Source organism: Myotis lucifugus, unplaced genomic scaffold, assembly GCF_000147115.1.
Source record: "Myotis lucifugus unplaced genomic scaffold, Myoluc2.0 scaffold_97, whole genome shotgun sequence".
NCBI classification, from domain to species: Eukaryota; Metazoa; Chordata; class Mammalia; order Chiroptera; family Vespertilionidae; genus Myotis; species Myotis lucifugus.
Genome location: NW_005871145.1, coordinates 681,860 through 702,611, shown reverse-complemented (window position 1 = coordinate 702,611; position 20,752 = coordinate 681,860). Strand labels below are relative to the sequence as shown.

The window sequence follows — 20,752 nt, the reverse complement described above, 5'->3', positions numbered from 1 at the left end:
CTCAAATAAACTCACAAAAATTCTTTACAGGTTTCAATGTTTTTTTTATGTTAACAACAATTTGCAGATATTCTCCTTTTGCATGATTACCTTAGGCAGCAATTTGGTCTCTTAGCTGCAGGGAGAAAACTACATAGGTAATGTTTTGTTTTGGCTTTATTTTTCCAGAAGTTGCAGAAGAGCATCAATCTCCAGGTGGCATCAGGTAAGAAACATTTCCTATTTCATCCCTTGGGAACATAGAACAAAGCCACATTAAATTCTTAAAGTTGTTTTCTATTTGAATTTTGAGCTATAACAGAGAAAGTAACTTCAGTTTTGGTATTTAGTTTAAATCCCACTTTGTTGTTTTTAATCCTCATCAGAGGATATTTTTTCCATTTATTTTAAGAGAGAGTGGAGGGGAGTGGGAGACAGAGAGGAGAGAGAGTGACGAAAGAGAGACACATCTATTGTTTGCCTCCTGCACGTACCCCAACCAGGGCCGGAATTGAACCTGCAACCCTTGACTGGAAATTGAACCCAAGATCCTCAGGCCAGGGCTCTAACCAATGAGCAACACCTGCCAGGGCCCACTTTGTTCTTGATTAGAGCCATGACCAGGTAATCCGTAGAGTTATAGAGTTCAGAAATCATTATCTCAAGCATCTTCTATGTTCTGGTTTATTCCATGCTTGGCACCAATATGAAATGAGGTTGTTTAGACCAGGGTTTTGAAATGTTATCAGTATCTTTGGTGGTGAGTCACGTGATTTTTATTTATTCTTTTGTGTGTTGATAGGTGTTTTTTGATACAACAGATTACTAAACATAGTATTATGAAGTCAATTGGATTTTAGCCCATCATGCCATTGAACAGTCATCACCTTGCCTTTGTTTAATAAAGTGATAGCATATCTAGGATTTTTAGTTACATTTTTTTCTTCAGGATAGAGCAGCTAGATGCAGTTCAACTAGATCATAAGGATAAAAACTTACTGTAAATCTTTGGCTACCTCCAAAAATATTTACTTAATAACATATACTAAATTAGAAAATCTCCTCAGATTCAATCTTTACAGCTAGAATTTCTAATCTTATTTGCTTCTTTTTAGTAGTGAGGAGGAAGAAGAAGAAGAAGAGATGTTAATCAGTGAAGAGGAAATACCGTTCAAGGATGACCCAAGAGATGAGACCTATAAGCCCCACTTAGAAAGGTAGGTCTCATTTTACTCTAGACACGTCAATGAAAAATAAGTTTGGAAAGCACTGTTGCATGTTTTTATTTTGGCTTGTTGCCAAACTAATGGGTATAGACTTAATTTTATTTAATTAATTAATTTGTTTATTTATAAAATACTAGAGGCCCGGTGCACAAAAATTTGTGCACTGGGCGGGGGTGGGTCCCTCAGCCCGGCCTGTGCCCTCTCGCAGTCTGGGACCGCTCGGGAGATAATGACCTGCTGGCTTAGGCCTGCTCCCGGGTGGCAGAGGGCAGGCCCAATCCCTAGGTGCAGCCCCTGGTCAGGCTCAGAGCAGGGCCGATTGGGGAGTTGGGGAGCTCCCCCCTGTCACGCACAGAGCAGGGCCGATCAGGGGCTTGAGGAGCTCCCCCCTGTCACTCACAGAGCAGGGCCGATAGGGGAGTTGGGGCACCACCCCCTGTCACAGAGCCGCAGGGCGATCAGGGGGTTGGGGAGCTCCCCCCTGTCACAAACAGAGCAGGGCGGATAGGGAGGTTGTGGCCCCGCCCCCTGTCACACACAGAGCCGCAGGGCGATCAGGGGGTTTGGTCGCTTCCCCCTGTCATGCTGATCCCGGTGCTGGGAGGCCTCGCTGCTCCGCTGATCCCAGTGCTGGGAGGCATATTACCCTTTTACTATATAGGATAGAAGCCTGGTGCACGGGTGGGGGCCGGCTGGTTTGCCCTGAAGGGTGCCCTGGATCAGGGTGGGGGTCCCCAATGTGGTGCCTGGCCAGTCTGGGTGAGGGGATGATGGCTGTTTGCATCTGGTCACACCCCCTTCAGGGTGGGGGTCCCCGCTGGGGTGCCTGGCCAGCCTGGGTGAGGGGCTGAGGGCCGTTTTCAGGCTGGTGGGTGACTGAAGCTCCCAACCTGTCCTTTTTTCCTTTTTTTTTTTTTTATTCTGGGCCATCTTTAGCTCTGAGGCTCAGCTCCATCCAGCTATGAGACCTCCACTGCTGAAAGCAGGTTTCTGGCCTTTGTTTACCTTCTGTATTTGAAACAATGTTGCGGTCTTGCTGGCTGAAGCCCGGCTGACTGAAAGGAGGTTTCTGGGGTTTTGTTTAGCTTCTATATTTGTTACAATGTTTCTTAGAGAGCAGCTGAGAGGCCAGCAAGGCAGGCGGGGAACCTGGCTTCCTCCGTCACTGAAGCAAGCAAGCCTCCCTGTTCGCGTCAGCTGCCTGGCTGCCAGCCGCCATCTTGGTTGGCAGTTAATTTGCATATCTCAGTGATTAGCCAATGGGAAGGGTAGCGGCCGTACGGCTAATTACCATATTTCTCTTTTATTAGATAGGATTTTTATTGATTTCAGAGAGGAAGGGAGAGGGAGAGAGAAATAGAAACATCAAAGATGAGAGATAATCATTGATTGGCTGCCTCCTGCATGCCCCCTACTGGGGATTGAGCCCACAACCTGAGCATGTGCCCTTGACTGGAATCAAATCCAGGACCTTTCGTCCACAGGCCGATACTCTATCCACTGAGCCAAACCAGCTAGGGCTAGACTTAATTTTAAATGGGTAATTAATTATGCACTTATTTTGCAAATCTAACATTCTTAATTACCCCTCATAAAACCCTTTCTTCCATTATAGAATTTTACTTTGATCATATCCTTATTACTGTGATGTTTGCATGTTTTATCATAAGATACTGTGAATTGCCTGAATACTTGGAATTTTCTGCTTTTGTTTATCTTTGTAACTATAGTGAGATTTCATTTTAGGGCATCATTAGCCTTGGGTGGAGGTCATCCCATAGACTTGAAATATTTGTCATTACTGTGCATATGAGGAATGGTTAGCTGGAAATCACATTTTATGAGCCAAGGATCATCATTTTATAATAAATCCATGATAACCTCAGGCTTTACCTTGTTATCACTTGGAGTGCGGGAATCGAGTTAAGTCGGCTCGCGTGAATTGCGCGTACTCCGCGGGAGCCGTCTTTAACTCGGTTCATATAGATTTGCGGTGGAGTGCGGGAAACGTGTAAACTCGGGCCGATTGTAACTGCGTATTACCAAATATTTGTTTGTAATCCACCCTTTTGGTGGATGGAACAAAACCAAAAGACAGAGCCATCTTATATTTTGGCGGGAAATTCACCCGCACTCCAAGTGTTATCAAGTTTTCCTTGAAAGGATACTTTGCTAGATGCCAATGTTGAAATGTATTTGTGCTTTCAGGGAAACCCCAAAGCCACGGAGAAAATCAGGAAAAGTGAAAGAGGAGAAAGAGAAGAAAGAAATTAAAGTGGAAGTAGAGGTAGAGGTGAAAGAAGAAGAGAATGAAATTAGGGAAGACGAGGAACCTCCTAGAAAGTGAGTGAGCAATTACTACTAAAAATGGAAACTTAACATTTTGAAAGCACAGTGGAAAAAAGGTGGGAGTGTGAGGGGAGATGTTGAAATATACATATAGGGTGGGGCAAAAGTAGGTTTGCAGTTCTTATGGAAAATAATAAAATAAATAATCTATATATACATAAGCCAAACAACCGTCCAACTGTTCGTCCGGTAGCTATGACGCACACTGACCACCGGGGGAAAGACAACGCAGGAGCAGAAACCATAGGTTTGGAAACATGGAACAGGCTGATGAATCTCAGAGGGGAGGGTGGGAAGAGATTAACAAAAGATCTTATATGCATACTAGAGGCCCCTTGCACGGATTCGTGCACCGGTGGGGTTCCTCAGCTTGGCCTGCAGGGATTGGGCTGAAACTGGCTCTGCGACATCCCCCAAGGGGTCACAGATTGAGAGAGGCTCAGGCCAGGCCGAGGGACCCCACCAGTGCACGAATCCATGCACCGGGCTTCTAATACAGTAATAAACTGTTTCCTGTACTCACAACTGTAAATCTACTTTTGCCCCATCCTGTATTCCTGCCTTGAGCAGCTAACAATTGTATTGCAGAGACTCTTCTCAAAAAAGCTTGAAAAGTGTAATTCAGAGGCAGTACTTAAAGACATACAAATGAATAGGCAAGTCAGTAAATTACAGGGATGCAGAAGGAGTAGAACAGCAAGAAAAAGTATGGCAAATGTGGATCTTCAAAAGAAGGGCAAATGCTGTAATAACCTTGACCAGGTAAAACCTTTCTTGTCTAGTAACCATTTCTCGTTGCAGTAGTAAGACTTTTGTGTGTTTAGGCTTTCTGGTTCTAGTGCAAGGAGACTATAGTTTATATATTTAGGGTTTTTTTAGATAATAGATTTTTTTATTCTACTTTTTAAATTTATATTTAAGTGGTATACTTTTCACTGAAACAACTCTTGAAGTAGTAACCTTGAGGTTTATCCAAATCTTCTGTAGTATTGTATAGTTTATGAACAGTATATTTTTAACTTGTGATGCAGACTTTTTGGAAAGTAAAATTACTTGGGAGTGAAATCTTGGTTTGGTTTGCCAGATATGTATTTGTGACTTTATGTATTCTGCTACCTGCTCTTTGGTCTTGAGTATATATGTCTTCAGCCGTCCTTCACTCAATAAACTTCAATCCAGAATATGTGTACAGTTTACTCTTTTTTTTTTTATTATAGGAGAGGAAGAAGACGAAAAGATGACAAAAGTCCACGATTACCCAAAAGGAGGTGAGGATTTGTACTCCTGTGTTTTACCTTGTTTCTGGTGGTAGGTATTTTACTCACATATGCCCTTAAAATAATCCTGCAGGAATGGACAAAAGCAACTTTATTAATGTCTGTCATGCAAAGTTACTGTGTTTTTATTTCCACTGCAGGTTCTGAGTGTTTCTAAAAATCTTAATGCTTTTTTACCCATTGAGGGTATGGGATTACTAATTTATTTTGTGTTATTTTTTGTATAAACATTATTTTAAACATTTTGCAATTGCTGTTTACTTCTAACAAATTATATGGAAACTATAATGATAGTATAAAGTTGCTATTTTCTAATAGTGCAGTTTGAGTTGAAGGTCACTGGGCAGACTGTGTCTTCTCTGTTGCTAACTTTTCTCCTACATGCTGATTTAGGAAAAAACCTCCAATCCAGTATGTGCGTTGTGAGATGGAAGGATGTGGAACTGTTCTTGCTCACCCTCGCTATTTACAGGTCAGTGAAGCTGTTGTGTAAGAAAGCTTTCCAGGTTATGTCCCATTACTAATTTAGTTCTCAAGCTTCATGGGACTTTAGAATGTGTGATTTTCTGTAAGCTTTATCATTAACATGCAATGTCAAGAAAAGTCTTTATTTAAACATAAAATTAGTTTATTCATTGGTTAAAAAAAACGAAGAAGAAAAGTGTCTAAGAACCTGAGCCCAAATGGAGGATTTTCCTTGGAATCTTAGAAAATTCCAGTGTTTCCCATTATAGTGCAAATATTTTTTATATGAGATTATTATAATGACACACCAAGACAAAGGAGAACAGATTTTATTTTAATGTGTAGTTTTAAAAAATAAATTTAGTAACTCAAACCAGTGATTTCTTGAATACTGTTTAAAATAAATTTAAAATTTTTAGTTTGCAGAGTTTTTTAGAAGTGAATAGGTTTTTTAAAATATGAATAAAGATAACAGCTTATGCTTAGGTGTCACCGAAAATCTGTAAATGAATACAAGTCACTAAAGCCTAGGAAATGCCTGTTTGATATTTAGTTTAGCAGCAAATATAACATGAGATTCAGGCCTTACTTTCTGTTTCTGGTTCTGTTACAATAATGATAGCTAGTGTTCTTATGCTATGTGTCATTTGCTGCACTAAGCACCATGCACCATGCAGTATATGATCTCTAGAGCCTTACAACACTACAAGACAGCTTATCTCCATTTTACAAATGAGAACTGGAGCTTACAGTATTAAGTGCACATCTCCTGAGATCATCCTGTTAGTAAATGACAGGCCCTGATTGGAATTCAAGTTTATTTCTGTAGCCTATGTTCTTAACTATCTATATCAGGGGTCCTCAAACTTTTTAAACAGGGGGCCAGTTCACTGTCCCTCAGACTGTTGGAGGGCCAGACTATAGTTTAAAAAAAAACTGAACAAATTCCTATGCACACTGCACATACCTTATTTTGAAGTAAAAAAAAACAAAACGGGAACAAATACAATATTTGTATTTGCATGTGGCCTGCGGGCCGTAGTTTGAGGACCCCTGATCTATATATATATAGAGAGAGAGAGAGAAGCCTGAGCGACCTGAATGACCAAACGACCAATTGACTGGTTGCTATGACGTCCACTGAACATTAGGGGGCAGGTGCTCAACTCATGAGCTGCCCCCTGGTGGTCAGTGTGCTCACACGGCCGGCCATCCTCCCACGGTTCCTCCCACCAGCCAGCTGGCTGAGGGACCCCATCCATGCACAAATTCGTGCACCGGGCCTCTAGTTTGATTATATAGCCTCTCTATCCATATACAAAGTATTTGATTTTTCTTCAGCACTTTGACTTAGCAAAGGATCAGATATCTGAGAAGTTTTCATTTTTATCCCTCTACACTTTTACTGTTTTAGCACCACATTAAATATCAGCATTTGCTGAAGAAGAAATACGTATGCCCTCATCCCTCCTGCGGGCGACTCTTCAGGCTCCAGAAGCAACTTCTGCGACATGCCAAACATCATACAGGTACTTTCAAAATAAAATTTTTCAGCAAGTATATAAATGCACTGTACTTTTAAGTGCAGGTGGTAATTATATTCTTTTTCTAACATAAATCTTAGAAGAATCTATAGTCAAATATGAGAGAAAGGTGGGAAAGTAAAATGTAATGACATAAATTTTACAAGGGATGGCCTGCCGAATCAGCATCTGCATTTAATAAGGTTGCTTGGTGGTTTCTAAGTACATTCAAGCTTGAGAAAAACTTGGCTCTTCTCCCTACTTAATTTTAAAACTGCTTGGGATGGAACATAGGATTAATTTTGTTATTCTTTGCCTTTTAATTTATCCTTGTGTTTTCACTCTATTTGTAGTAATTTTAAGTGAAAGACATAGGAAATGTACTGATCATTCAACAAATGGTATTAAGCATCTGTTTGTGTGCACTCTTGTGAACCAAGTGATGAAGAAATAATTAAGTATGATGCTCCTTTGCCACATAGATTCCACACAATGTTATCAAATTCATCAAAAATCCTGTGAAATTTGAAGGGCTTGTGAAATGACAGAGGGTGGTAGTTGAATGGTGCAGATGATGTGGGGTAGGAGAAGAAGGTAAATACAGGTACTGTGCTGTATATTTGATAGCAGCAATTCGAGAGAAGTATAAATTGTTTATCTTTATTTTTAAAGAATAAAATCCATGAAAAATGTAGTTGTTTACTTACCATGCAATTTATCCAAGATCTGGATTGCTGGTAAAATTAAGATTAGGATTTTAGTTCTCATATATTTCTATTGGTTTTTTTTTTTGTTTTTGTTTTTAAGTAGGTCCTTATACTATTGAATGCATGGAGTTAAAAAAGAAACAAAACTGTGTATTTCATTCTAAATTTTTGTTGATCCAATTTTTATACATTGAAGACAGTGTTGCTCTTACTCTGAATTGACCTGCCCAATCATCTGCTTACTTACTGTAAACTAGGAAAAAAATACTTAGAGGGTTTCTGAATGGAACACTAACCACAATTTTTTCTTTCTAGATCAAAGGGATTATATCTGTGAATACTGTGCTCGGGCCTTCAAGAGTTCCCACAATCTGGCAGTGCACCGGATGATCCATACGGGCGAGAAGCCATTACAGTGAGTATTTATTTATTGGTAAACATCTGGGTTAGAAATACATTTATTTACCCCACTTGAGGGTTAGCCCCTTTATAAACACTTTAGCTTCTGCTATTCTTTACTTTTACCAAATTAGAGTGGGTATGGTTTGGGTGAGCCTACTTAGTGAACTTTTTCTTTTGTTGTTTAAACAAACAGAAGAAAAGAAGTCAGATTAGCTTTCCATCTGGTAACTTTTTCTAGTCTCTCACAAGAAGTATATGTTACTCTATTGCTTATGTATGTGATCTCTAAATCACACCTGACTTTGAATAAGAACTCTTTATTTCTCTATCTGATCAACCATTTTCTTTTCCTCTCCTTAGATGTGAGATCTGTGGATTCACTTGTCGGCAAAAGGCATCTCTTAATTGGCACATGAAGAAACATGATGCAGACTCCTTCTACCAGTTCTCTTGCAATATCTGTGGCAAAAAATTTGAGAAGAAGGACAGCGTAGTGGCACACAAAGCAAAAAGCCACCCTGAGGTGCTGATTGCCGAAGCTCTGGCTGCTAATGCAGGCGCCCTCATCACCAGCACGGATATCTTGGGCACTAACCCAGAGTCTCTGACACAACCTGCAGATGGTCAGGGTCTTCCTCTTCTTCCTGAGCCCTTGGGAAACTCCACCTCTGGAGAGTGCCTCCTGCTAGAGGCCGAAGGGATGTCAAAATCATACTGTAGTGGGACGGAACGGGTGAGCCTGATGGCTGATGGGAAGATCTTTGTGGGAAGCGGCAGCAGTGGGGGCACTGAAGGGCTGGTCATGAACTCGGATATACTCGGTGCTACCACAGAGGTTCTGATTGAAGATTCAGACTCTACTGGACCTTAGAAGGGAAGACTTTAGGCACTGGGACAGCTCAGACTTTGTATTTAAAAGATAAAAAGGACAAAAAAAAATTTAAAGCATTTAAGATCTAGTAAAATAACTGAAGGGCCTGCTCTTTCCAATGTGGATCACAGCACACACACATATATCTACTCTCTCTCCTCCTCCTGTCCCCTTTATAAAATTGATGTTGCCTTTACCAGAAAGGTAGACAAAAAATACAAAGCTCTTAAAGCGAGGGTTATCCTTATGCTCGGTTCCAGCCAGGCAAACTTTCTGCTGATTAGCAGATTCCCTTTCCCAACCTGTAAATCTTACACGTTCTGGATCAGCTTTTAACTCTTAGTAATATATACTGTCCTATAATTCCCTTCTCCTCCTTTACTGCTGCCCTATGGTCTGGCTTCTACCCACTGCAGCACACTTACTCTCAAAGTATCATATAATTCTAATCTCTGGAGGCTAGCAGCTTGACTTGGCACTTTAGGGCCCCTTAGCAGGGTGAGCTGTTAAAACAGCACACATCTCTCACCCCCTTTTCCTCCGTTCCTCACCTGGTTTCAGAAAGGAAGGATACATACATGGGGACCACTTTGACCCCACCACCTCAGTCCTCCTCCCAACACCTTTATATGGCTCTCAGTGGTGCTCACTTGCTTGGAAGCAGGCTCCCAACAGGGAGGGGACTGCCCTTTACATGGTCCCTTTGACCATAGTACAGGGCTGCATATCAGTGAGACAGAAAAGTCCCAGTTTAATGGCAGAAATTTGCACTTTGAACATGTGTGTTTTTGTGTTGTGGAACCTGAGATTTTTTTTTATTTATTAACGGAAAGTCTGATTTTTTTTTCTTTTTTTTTGTCTTTGTTGCTATATTTTTTGGGGCTGGGAGAGATTACATTATTCTGACATGGGGTCCTTTCCATAAGAGGTACTTTTGAAGGCAAGATAAAAGGTTGAAGAAGCACAGCCAGCCTCTAAAATCATAGCTCTCCAGTGGCCTTGAAGCTGGTCCTCAGCACTAAAAAAATCACTACAGTAGCTTAGTGCTTTTTCAGAAGCCTTTTTAGGGGAGAATGTTATATTTGTGGTCATTAGTGCTCTGTGAGTTTTTAGAACATTGAGATTTAGGAATTTTGAGGGGATGAGGAAGGTTGTTCAGGGTCTGAATTACAGATACGAGATTTTCTCTTGTGAATTTGTTTTTGTTTTTATTTTGTCCCCATCATTTCTTTACACATACCTCCCTCTTGGCCCAACTCTGGCCCCTTGCTTTGTTTTTGTTTTTGATTTGCTTTATCATAGGTTCATTCCAGCTCCCGATTAGTGAAGGACACTGCCATTATTGAAGGAATAGTCTAGGAGCTGTACAATTTTAAGTCAAAGAAAATGCTCTTGTTTTGTTTCCTAAATTTAGTAACACTTCAGAAGAAAAAAGGCTTCAATAGACAAAATTAATGTAATAATAGCTTTGGCTTCCACCTGAAATCCTGGGAATTACCACTTCCCTTGAAATAGGGATTTTCATGGGATGGATTGCTTATTACTGTGTATACGTTCGTAACTCCCAGAAGACAAAAACCTATTTGGGCTCATTTTTAGGGAATTAAAAGGGCAATTTCTGTCCTGTGTACCTCAGAAGTTGGAATTCAAGGCTTGCCCTATGCATTGTTTGTCAGAAATGTGTGATGGCTGTTGGAAAGAATGAAGTTTTGCTGAGAACAAAAGGAACAGCTTGTTTTTCACAAACACTAAAACTACAAAGTTTATCAATTTTCTCTCTTGATTTTTTTTCCCCAAGAAGAGGGTAACAAAATGTCATTTCTGAAAGAGGCTTACTTGACACCCACTAGTGTCCATGACTGGGATACCAGGGAGTGGGGAGTGAGACACCTACAGTGCACAGTCTTAAATGCACTATTGTTTCTCTTCAGCATGTGGCCGCATTGCCATCCCTCCAGTGGGGGTAGAAAGTGGAATAAGGATAGAAGGGATGTAGAATGTGCTTTCCTGCCCACAGTAAGGATTTGGAATTGACTTTGGTATGTTGATTAGATATGAAAATATATATGACTGACTGGGTGGGTCTACAACAAAGTTGTTCTCCCCTTACCACCCTCCCCCATAGAAGTCTATTTTGTACTGTTTCACTAGCTAACATCCATTCCCCATATTTACCTTTATCTTTGTTACATTTATTTTACCCTTTGTGTCCATAAATTACATCTTTGGTAGTTAGTAATGAGATATTTTAGCCATGTACATGAAAGCAAACTGCATTAAAAAAAATCTTTATGAGATAGAGGTAAATATGTTCTCACACTCCTCTCCCTGTCAGAGTTCTAATAATTGAAACTATCTGTTCTTTCTCCCTTTGTTGTCCTTTTCATAGCTACCATTTGCCTATAATATGCTTCAATAAATTATTATAGCAGTTTGCAATAAACTTTTAAGTATTTTTCATGGACTTTATCTTTTTCCTTTTGAGATGAGGATGCTAGCATAGGAAAGAATTGGTGTATGTACTGGGCCCTCTTCCCTTTTTCTTTTCTGCTCCTCATGCTGTTTACTTTGTTGTCCTTCCAAGGAGCTCTTTGAATCTTAAAATTCTGCATTTCCTACTTCTAGTCAATTCTGTTATCTTTTCCCCCCACTGCATATTCTCCATCTTGAATTGGCAATTCTAGATTCTGAAAATGTAGTTGAGATACAAGCATTATTTCTGTGCTTCCCCCTTGTTTGATTGCCCAGGATTATTTTCCATAATTGAGACCTAATAAGCTTCAGAAAGTTTAGATAAACACTGGCCAGGATTACTGGGAGTAAAAAATATATATATTAAGGTATGGAAAGGCATCCACATAGAGCACTTGAACCTCCTTTGTACTTGTTTGGAGAAAAAAATATAAAAGAGTGTATTAAATCTGAGGTTATTACAGTCTGGTTGTTTGAAATTCCATTTTTCTCTCCTGTCTTTTTCCCACTTTCCAATGTACTCAAGAAGATTAAAAAATTGTAATGGATCAATTTAAAATATTTTTATTTCCTTAAAGCCTTTTTGCCTATTGTAATGTGCAGGACCCTTCTCCTTTTATGGGAGAGACAGGTAGTTACCTGAATCTAGGTTGAAAAAGTTATGTAAAAAGAAATTATAATAAAAGGGATAATCTGCTTTTCAAATTCTTGTTTTCTCTTAATCTAGGTAAGACATATCCAAAATAAATATGTAAAGAAGAAAATAAAATTGTCTTCATGGAAGCAACTGGTCTTCCTTGGTTGTACTGAGTTACAGTTGTCCCAGGGTGAAACAATTGATGCTGCTAAATAAGAAAACCAGGTGCCCTCGGAGCAGGCTTTATGTGGCAGATACTGTTTGCTCTGTGGAAAATCGGGGGGTTAACTTTTGACTGTGTTTAGTTCTTGATTTCTAATGCTGATATGCCATGTGATCAGTTGGCAAAGTACTAACTTTAAAAAAAAATAGTATCCTTTTACCTACGTGAAAGACTACTGTGACAGCCGCCCATGCTTCATTTCTTTCTCTCTTGTTTTCCTCTTTTGTTTACATATGGACATTTGCCCTTGAGAAGGCATGTTTCAATTTAAAGGCAATGTCTATGATAGGAAATAGTGAAAGCTAATTGATTCATTTGAAGTTGAGACTTGCAACTTCTACCAATTAGCACCATCCTCTAACCTACTGAGTTAAATGCAATAGAATAGCAACTCTACAACTGCTTTGAAACTCTTTTGCCCTCATTTCAAAGCCCAACTCATTATCTTATTTAGTTAAGAAGCATGTGGTATAACTGCGATAAGGAAGAAAAAGAAAAACGTGTTGTCACTTGAGTGAGACTGTCTTAGTAATGTTACCATGTCAGGGTTGGGTGTTTACTGTCCTTTGGAAAAGAACAGGCCTAAACAGTATCTTCCTCATCCTGTAGCTATGAGGAAGGCACTGTGATTGAGATCAGAGATGCCTTCTTAGCTAATTTTTAATCAAATGTAAATTAACTTTAAATATACAGCGAAAGGATGGGAGTAAAAAGCTGTATTTATTTTAAAGGACCTTTTTCACATAAACTTACTTTCTTGAACAAAATGTGAGCTACCTAGACAATGAAATTGAAAGGTCAGTGGGAGAAACAGATACAGAATCAAAGACCTACATTTAAATTTTGAGCCTAAGTTATTGTATTTTGTATTCTTAAGTTTTTTTTATGTAAGATGAGGTAAATAATATTTATCTCAGAATCATTCTGAAGATCAAAGGCTTTACAATCTTGAGCAGTGTCTGGTCCAGGATAGGTTCTTACTAAATGGCAGCCATATCAATAATAATGATGAATATTATTGAAGACTTGACCAACCCAAAAAGAAAAAGGACATGGGGAGCACAAGGGAGAGTGGTAAAAAATGAACTGATTATATGTGTATATAAAATAGATTGCATTAGGTATCATGAGGATTAGTGTGATAGTGACCTTGTTGCTAAGTGCAAAAGCAAAACAATGACATAAAAACAAGTAGGCTAGGCACTCAGTGGAGGAGAGAGATGGAGGCAGACGCTGCAGGAAAAAAAAGCTGAGTAAAAGGGGCCTTTGATTCCACAGGCACAAAAATCCACAGCCAGGAATTTGCTGCCACCTCTGAGTCAGGCAGGGGGTGGGGGTGGGGAACACCATTCCTTTAGAGAATGCCCAGTGGATTTAGTCTGAGTGTCACATTTCTTATTTGGAACAGTGTAGATAGAAACAAACTCAGCTCACTTGTTTCCTGGGACAGTTGAGTTAGGGGATGGCTTTCGCAGAGCACTCACCGCTGACCCCTCACCGTCGGGATCTCTGTAGCCGCTCCATCTGGCTAGCAAGAAAGATTCGTTCAGACCTGACAGCTCTTATGGAATCTTATGTAAGTTGCCTATTTTGCTGTAGTCTATTTTGACTTCATCTATTCTGATCCAACCCTTTACCATCATGCTTCAGCCCCATTACCAATTGTGAAAGCCCTAATACAGTCAGTTGTATAGTGGGCACATATCATTTGATATGGCCCCTTCCCTTAAGGAAACTTACATGAGTTTATTTCCTTCCTCTAGGTTTTTTAGGAGATATGTTCCTGAGTAAGAACATATCCATGGGTGCTAGGTAGGGTTGGCTATATGTCTTGGAAGCTGTTTCTAATTTGATTGCCTACAATCTGAATTCTATCAGAATAGATTAACTACGAGCCCTTTAAGTTTGGGTTCTTCATATTGGTTGTTCTGAATTTTTGAACTATGTAAATGAAAGGCAGAGTAAGGTTTATAGGATTGGGAGAAAAGCATTGTAAACCCAACCAATTTCTCCTATATAGTATTAGCCACCCACTTTTTAATTACACACATCAAAAGTGTTTCTGGAGTGCCCTGGCTTGGTTGGTTGGCGCATTGTCCCATGCACCAGAAGGTTGAGGGTTCCGTTCCCGATCAGGATATACCTAGGTTTCGGGGTCGATCCCTAGTCGGGGCATGTACAGGAGGCAACCAATCGATGTGTCTCACCTTGATGTGTCTCTTCTTCCATTCCTCCCTCTCTAAAATCAATATATAAGGAAAAAATTGTTTCTGGATCTAAACAGAAAGGTCACCTACACTATCAAGAAGATTTCCTTTAAGATTCTCTGGGAAGTGTTATATTCTTAAAACATTAACCATGGGTTCCAGATTGGTTTTCTGATAGTAGGAGATTCTCTACCTAAGAGCTGCTGGGAAAACACTGCAGACCCTGTGGAGAATATCTGCACAGCCCCACCAGTTTTTCCAACTGATTTCCACTGAATCCTCTAAAGCAGCGGTTGCCAACCTTTCGGATCTCGCGGACCACCAGTGGTCTGCGGACCACCGGTTGGTGACCACTGCTCTAAAGGATTGTCCTCACTACGGAGAGTAGGCAATGGAGAAGAGATAATTAGAAAAATCCTATGGCTACATTCTAGGGCTTCCTCACTGTGGCCAGTGTCTTCAAGTATGTTTAAAATACTTAAAAACTTCAGTATGATTAAAATGGCCAGGAGGAAGTTTGAAGTGGGAAGGACAAGTTACTCCAGACCAGTGGTTTTCAACCTTGAGAACCTAAGGAAAATGGCACATTCTCCCAAGAAAAATAAACAGGTAGTCAAAGCAATTTGTATAATTTCAGGGACAAAAGTATCTCCCGAAAGTCCAATCGTGGACCCTGAATCAAGAGTTTCTGTTCTACATTTTATTTTCTTTATCATTTGGATCCATGACCAGGGAGATAAATAAGATTTTATATGAGATGTAGGGATTATTTAAGTGAGAATGTGATGTTTTTCTGTATCCTTGGCCAGGTGAAGCATCAGGGCCTGAACGAGGACATGGACCTGGATTCCGTGGATGGTGTGCCAATGGCAAGCACTGATCGGTGGAGTGAGCTGCCTGAGGCAGAGCGACTCCTAGAGAACCTCCAAGCTTATCGTACCTTCCATGGTATGTTGATCAGGCTTTTAGATGACCAACGGGTGCATTTTACTCCAGCTAACAGTGACTTCCATCAGGCAATACATACCCTTCTACTCCAAGTTGCTGCCTTTGCTTACCAGCTGGAGGAATTAATGGCACTCCTGGAACTCAAGATCCCCCCCAGTGAGGCTGATGAGATGCCTGAAATTGTTGGAGACGGTGGTCTCTTTGAGAAGAAGCTGTGGGGCCTAAAGGTGCTGCAAGAGCTTTCCCAGTGGACAGTGAGGTCCATCCATGACCTTCGTGTCATTTCTTCTCATCAGACTGGGATCTCAGCACATGGAAGCCGGTATATTGCTAATGACAAGAAAACATAGCAGTTAGTCCGGCTGGAGTGGCTCGGTTGAGTGTCAATCTGTGCACTAAAAGGTTGCTGGTTTGATTTCCTGGTCAGGGCACATACCTGGGTTGCTGGTTCAATCCCTGTTGGGGCACATATAGAAAGAAGGCAACTGATTGATGTTTCTTCTCTCTCTCTCTCTCTTTCCTTCCCTTTGTCTCTGCCTCCCTTCCTCTCTCTAAGCATGTCCTTGGGTGAAGTTCAACAGCAACAAAAGTAACAGTTACCCATCTCTCTCTTCCTTTCTTTCCTAATGGAATATTTATAGTTTTCTGAGGCCTCACTTTCCCATTCTTAAGTTTTTTAAAACCTTTGAGACCACAGGCATTTTCATCGAGTAAGGTTGGAGACCTAGACTAATGGGAATACAGGTTTAGTTGGTGGGAGTATGGGGGTGATGCTGGGACCGTATGGGAATGGGGCAGGGGCACCATTGTTCCAACTCAATGCTCTAACCTTTCCTACCCACTAAGTAACCTCTACAGACATTTGACATTTAACAGCCTCACAGGGCACATATATATATTTTTAACTCTAGTTCTGGAAGACTCTACTAAGAGGACTATAACAGGAAATTAAGAATCATGGACTCTATTAAATTCAAACTCTTGGAAAATAAAGATAGTACCTAACATTTATTGAGTATCTACTATATTGAAGCAATATGCCAGGGGCTTTATGTATATTACCATTTTTACAACCATGATGAGGGACGTGGTGTTATTCCCATTTGGCAGATGAGGTAACAGGTTCACAGAAACATATAATTTGTTTGAGATGACCCACCTAGCAAATGGTGCACTAAGTTTGAACTCAGATCTTTCTGATTTCAGAGCCTATATGCCCTTCACTTAGAGGCCTGATATGAACCTCTATCACTGCACCTTTGCCACAGAGGGTTGGAAAATGGATCCATGGAGTCTATCCCTAGCACTGAAAAAAACAACCCCCTTACGGTAGTCCCACTATCTGCAGTTTCACTTTCCATGGTTTGTTATCCATGGTCAACTGCAGTACAAAAATATTAAATGGAAAATTCCAGAAATAAGCAATTTATAAGTTTTAAGCTGTGTGCTGTCCTGAGTACTGTGATGAAATCTCATGCAGTCTGCTCCATCCCACCCTGGACATGAATCATTCCTTTGTCCAGGGTAGCCACGCTGTATACACTGACCCACCCGTTAGTCACTTAGCCATCTCAGTTATTAGAGAGAGATCACATTCACTTAATGTTTATTACAGGATATTGTTATAATTGTTTTATTCTTTGTTATTGTTCATCTTTTATTAAGAAAAAACAGGGTTCTCTACTATCTGCATTTCAGGCATCTTCTGGAGGTCTTGGATGTCTCCCCATGGATGAGGGGGGGACTACTGTACATGTCCTGAAGGGCACAATGTTAGTGTCAATGTTGTCCATTCTCGTCAAAGAAGAGAGCAGTAGAGATGTGAAGATTGTGCTTGGGGAAAAGATTAGGCCCACCTAACTTCTAAACTTGGGAAGCTGGGGGTGTGCGGTAATGCTTCGTGCTTCAAAATGTCCACCAATGTTGGTGAGTTCGGGGTTGGGCACATATTTATTGTAATCAGCAATGCTGTAATACAGTTACTAACCCAAGCATTCATGGACGATGGGGGAATACTGCTCAGGTTAAAAAGTCACAGAACTACTTCACCACACATTCTCTGGACTTAGTCATGAGGAGAGGGTGAGGCCCACTCTGTTCCCAGTGGGAAAGCCAGTGATACTAAAACAATACACAGCAAAGCCTCCATGCTTCACAACAAAGCGGCAGCACTCTGTGTTTAATGTCTTTGAGAGAAAGAGTAGGACAAGCGCCAACCAGTAAAGGAGGGCATTAATGGAAAAGTTCACTGGCAGTTGGGCCTATGAACTAGTACAAATGGGAATCCAAAAGTTCTCAGGTAGGTGTATCATTTCATAACACCAATCAATTAAGATGCAAGACCTTGGATTGGGGGGTCCAAATAAATTCCATATACCTATTTGAAGTTTTTTGTATTCTTAAATGAGCCATGTGTCAGAGAGAGCTAGCTCACATAGATTGCATGAGATGGAATGGGTGACTTACCTTTTGTCCTTTCCCACATGGGTGCATGAAGTCAAAATGTGAAAACTCTGTGGTAGGAATTAAGGCAATACAAGGGAAGTAAGGCCCCGTTGTTTAGTATGAAAACAAAGTTGTATGCATATAAGAGATCAATAGTAGGTTGGAGTTGGGCATGGGTTTAAATGTTATGGAATTAAAGGAAGGAGCTCACCCTTACCAGTTTGGCTTAGTGGATAGAGCGGCCCGCAGACTGAAGGGTCCTGGGTTCGATTCCAGTCAAAGGCATGTACCTTAATTGCAGGCTTGATCCCCAATGTGGGGTGTGCAGGAGGCAGCTGATCTTTTTCTCTCATCAATGTTTCTAACTCTCTATCCCTCTCCCTTCCTCTCTGTAAAAATCAATAAAATATGTTTAAAAACAAGAAGGAGCTCAATGAGGACCAGAAATCACTTATTTCCGGAGGAGGGAGGAGTTAGTTGTGCCTCCGTGGTTGGATGAGTATCAAATCAATAGAAATCATGAGAGAAACAGGAAAAAGAAGAATGTGAGGCAATAATATCCCTAGAGGACCAGCTACCCCCTTGAGGTTTATTGTTTGGTTTTATTTCATTTGTGATTTGGTGTAGGTCGATAGTCCCCAATGAGTGCATAGAGGTTTATTTAATTCAAGCTTTTCCTATTTAAATTGTTTCTTCTGCTTACAAGCAGTATTTCTGATTGATAAAGTCCTGCTTATTGGTGTGAAGTTCTTAAGTTTATATAGTATTTTGGGCTCTTTGTTTAATGGGGAAAGATGACCATAAAATTTCTTAATGGGAAATAAAAACCATTACAAACTTGCTAAATCTAAAAAGCATGACCCCTCTTCAAGGGTTTTGCTTCTATATTTGGATGTTGCAGTGCAGAAGTTTCAGGGATCCTTGGAGCATGGCATAAGCTCTGCTGAGTTGCACGTGAAGGAATGTTTATGCATAAGAGGCACATTTGAAGTGGCAGAGAGTCCAGAAAAGGTACAAGTACTAACCACTGACTGGGAGGAAATAGGAAGATGTGTAAGTAGCAGGTCTGTTGAGTGCACCTCCAGCACTGTGCTGTGTATCCATTTCTTCAAGAAACTCACAGGCTCCTCCAAAGACATGTGGGGAGACTCCTCAGAAAAAAAAGATGAAGGAAGGGGAAAATGAGCACTTAGCTATAACAATAAAGACATGAGCATGCATGGATCTGCACGTTACACATTGCATCATGCCTACCTGAAGTGGATGAAACAGACTGAATGAGGGTTTGACATTAGGCCAGGGCTGTAGGTGCCTGTCCTATAACACAGGGAAAATGGTGACCCTGGGAGTCTATATATTTTTAACCATCCACAATCCAAAAGAGATATTTGATCTTTAGATATCAGTTCTTTTCCTCAGATCTGTATATGGATAGGATCTCTGGGGAAGTAATATTTTTATATACATATAAACTATATATATAAATATGTACATATAGCCATATCCTATATGTGTGTATATGATTAAAATGCACCAATTTAGTTCTTTGCCCCTAACTTTTTTAAAAAATATATTTTATTGATTTTTTTACAGAGAGGAAGGGAGAGAGAGAGTTAGAAACATCGATCAGCTGCCTCCTGCACACCCCCCACTGGGGATGTGCCTGCAACCAAGGTACATGCCCCTGACCGGAATCGAACCCGGGACCCTCAGTCCGCAGGCCGACGCTCCATCCACTGAGCCAAACTGGCCACGGCTCCCCTAACTCTTATTTTGTAAAGAGGATTCCTTCCATCCCACTGTCTCCAGAAACGCTGCTTTCATGGGGAAAGAGACTATTTTCCTGACTGTCAAAGAATCACATGTGTGAGAGTTGCTAACTTCCTCCTGCATTAATTCAAGAGAGCCATTTGGAAAAGATTTGCAAATTAGCACAAACTTGAAGGCCAAGCATAGAATAAAATTAGCTTTAAGATAATCAAGTTTGAGGGAAGTGAGAGTTTTAATAAAAATGGAAAGTGTAAAGTCATAGCCCTGGTATGGCTGTTATTTCAGGACGCTATGGATCAAAGCCCAGTGGATGACTCATGGTGACTGCTGGTCAAACCATGAGAGGACAAGTAAATATTCAGGGAGACATATCTGAAATGTTTAGAATGACTTTTGTAAATCCTCACCTTATGAAGTAGCTGAGAATAGGGTGGTGGTGGGGGAAGGAGCTTTCATCAGGATAAGAAAGGGGTTGGGGAAGAGGAAAAGGAGAAAGAAAATAGAATTTGGATATAACTTTAATTGATTTATTGTGTGCATGGGTGCATATGTACGTACATGTGTGTCACCAGCATTGTTTAGCTCAGGACATTTAAAAGAATGGTTTGACTTTTTGTCTCATTCCACCTAGGCTTAAAGCCTCAGATCCAAGAATGGACCTTCTGAATGATGATGGTATATTCAAAAAAATGAATGTGACAAAAATTTCCTCTATCTGCTTAAAGCTTCTGTAGAGCTCAAAGGTCTACAGATAAATACAGACAAAAAAATATAATTTGTTCTTTTGATGTAATGTGTGTGGGGCATGAGATAAGAAAATCCACGTGCATGTGATTCTTATAGTAATTGGGTGGATCAATTTTGGGCAAATAGAAAATAAAAGATGCAGGAATGGCTCACAATAAAGATCTCACCTCAGCAAGATCATGAGTTTGCTTCTTTTATTTCTGTATCTTTGGATGAACAAGAGGAATTTCAAGTGATTTCAACTTTGTAATCTTCCCAGCCAGGCCAGGCTCAATCAGGCGTGCTGGGTAAATCTCCATGAAGCCAGGCCCTAGGGTAAATCTCTGCAGGCCACTCAGCTTAGGAAAGGTGGACTGCCCCTACACCCACCAGCTCGCTTGCAGATGGGGAAGATTTTCTTTAATATGGTTTAATCTCAAGTATTTGAACTCCAGTCAAGCCTTTCAAAGACAGAAGAACTCTACCTCATTTCTGGTCAGTTTGAGGATAGAAACTGAGTTGTGG

The 20,752-nt window shown here is 40.5% G+C and overlaps 2 protein-coding genes across 3 annotated transcripts in view; both read left to right on the top strand.

Moving 5' to 3' along the window:
* Window positions 1–11,976, top strand: part of ZFP91 (ZFP91 zinc finger protein) — a 30,043-nt gene extending 18,067 nt beyond the window's left edge. The window contains exons 4-11 of one of the 2 annotated variants that reach the window (XM_006091848.3): window positions 169–205; window positions 1,098–1,196; window positions 3,414–3,548; window positions 4,772–4,822; window positions 5,225–5,303; window positions 6,711–6,825; window positions 7,842–7,941; window positions 8,289–11,976. In XM_006091848.3, coding sequence (XP_006091910.1) covers window positions 169–205; window positions 1,098–1,196; window positions 3,414–3,548; window positions 4,772–4,822; window positions 5,225–5,303; window positions 6,711–6,825; window positions 7,842–7,941; window positions 8,289–8,799 — 1,127 coding nt within the window. In that variant the 3' untranslated portion in view covers window positions 8,800–11,976. Of the gene's footprint in view, window positions 1–168; window positions 206–1,094; window positions 1,197–3,413; window positions 3,549–4,771; window positions 4,823–5,224; window positions 5,304–6,710; window positions 6,826–7,841; window positions 7,942–8,288 lie in introns of both variants that reach the window. The other variant, XM_006091847.3, reaches the window with a different exon arrangement.
* A 149-nt stretch (window positions 11,977–12,125) lies between these two features.
* CNTF (ciliary neurotrophic factor) lies at window positions 12,126–20,425 on the top strand. The gene is made up of 2 exons (XM_006091846.3): window positions 12,126–13,707; window positions 15,148–20,425. Exons 1-2 carry the CDS (start codon window positions 13,594–13,596, stop codon window positions 15,634–15,636), a joined length of 603 nt encoding a protein of 200 aa, XP_006091908.1. The 5' UTR covers window positions 12,126–13,593; the 3' UTR covers window positions 15,637–20,425.
* Window positions 20,426–20,752: the final 327 nt, after the last annotated feature.

What these genes read in the sequence shown, in the direction of transcription:
- CNTF (XM_006091846.3), top strand. Translation starts at nt 13,594, where the DNA reads ATGGCTTTCGCAGAGCACTCACCGCTGACCCCTCACCGTCGGGATCTC. An exon ending in CAGCTCTTATGGAATCTTAT is followed by an intron (nt 13,708 to 15,147) that starts GTAAGTTGCCTA and finishes ATCCTTGGCCAG; the next exon opens with GTGAAGCATCAGGGCCTGAA.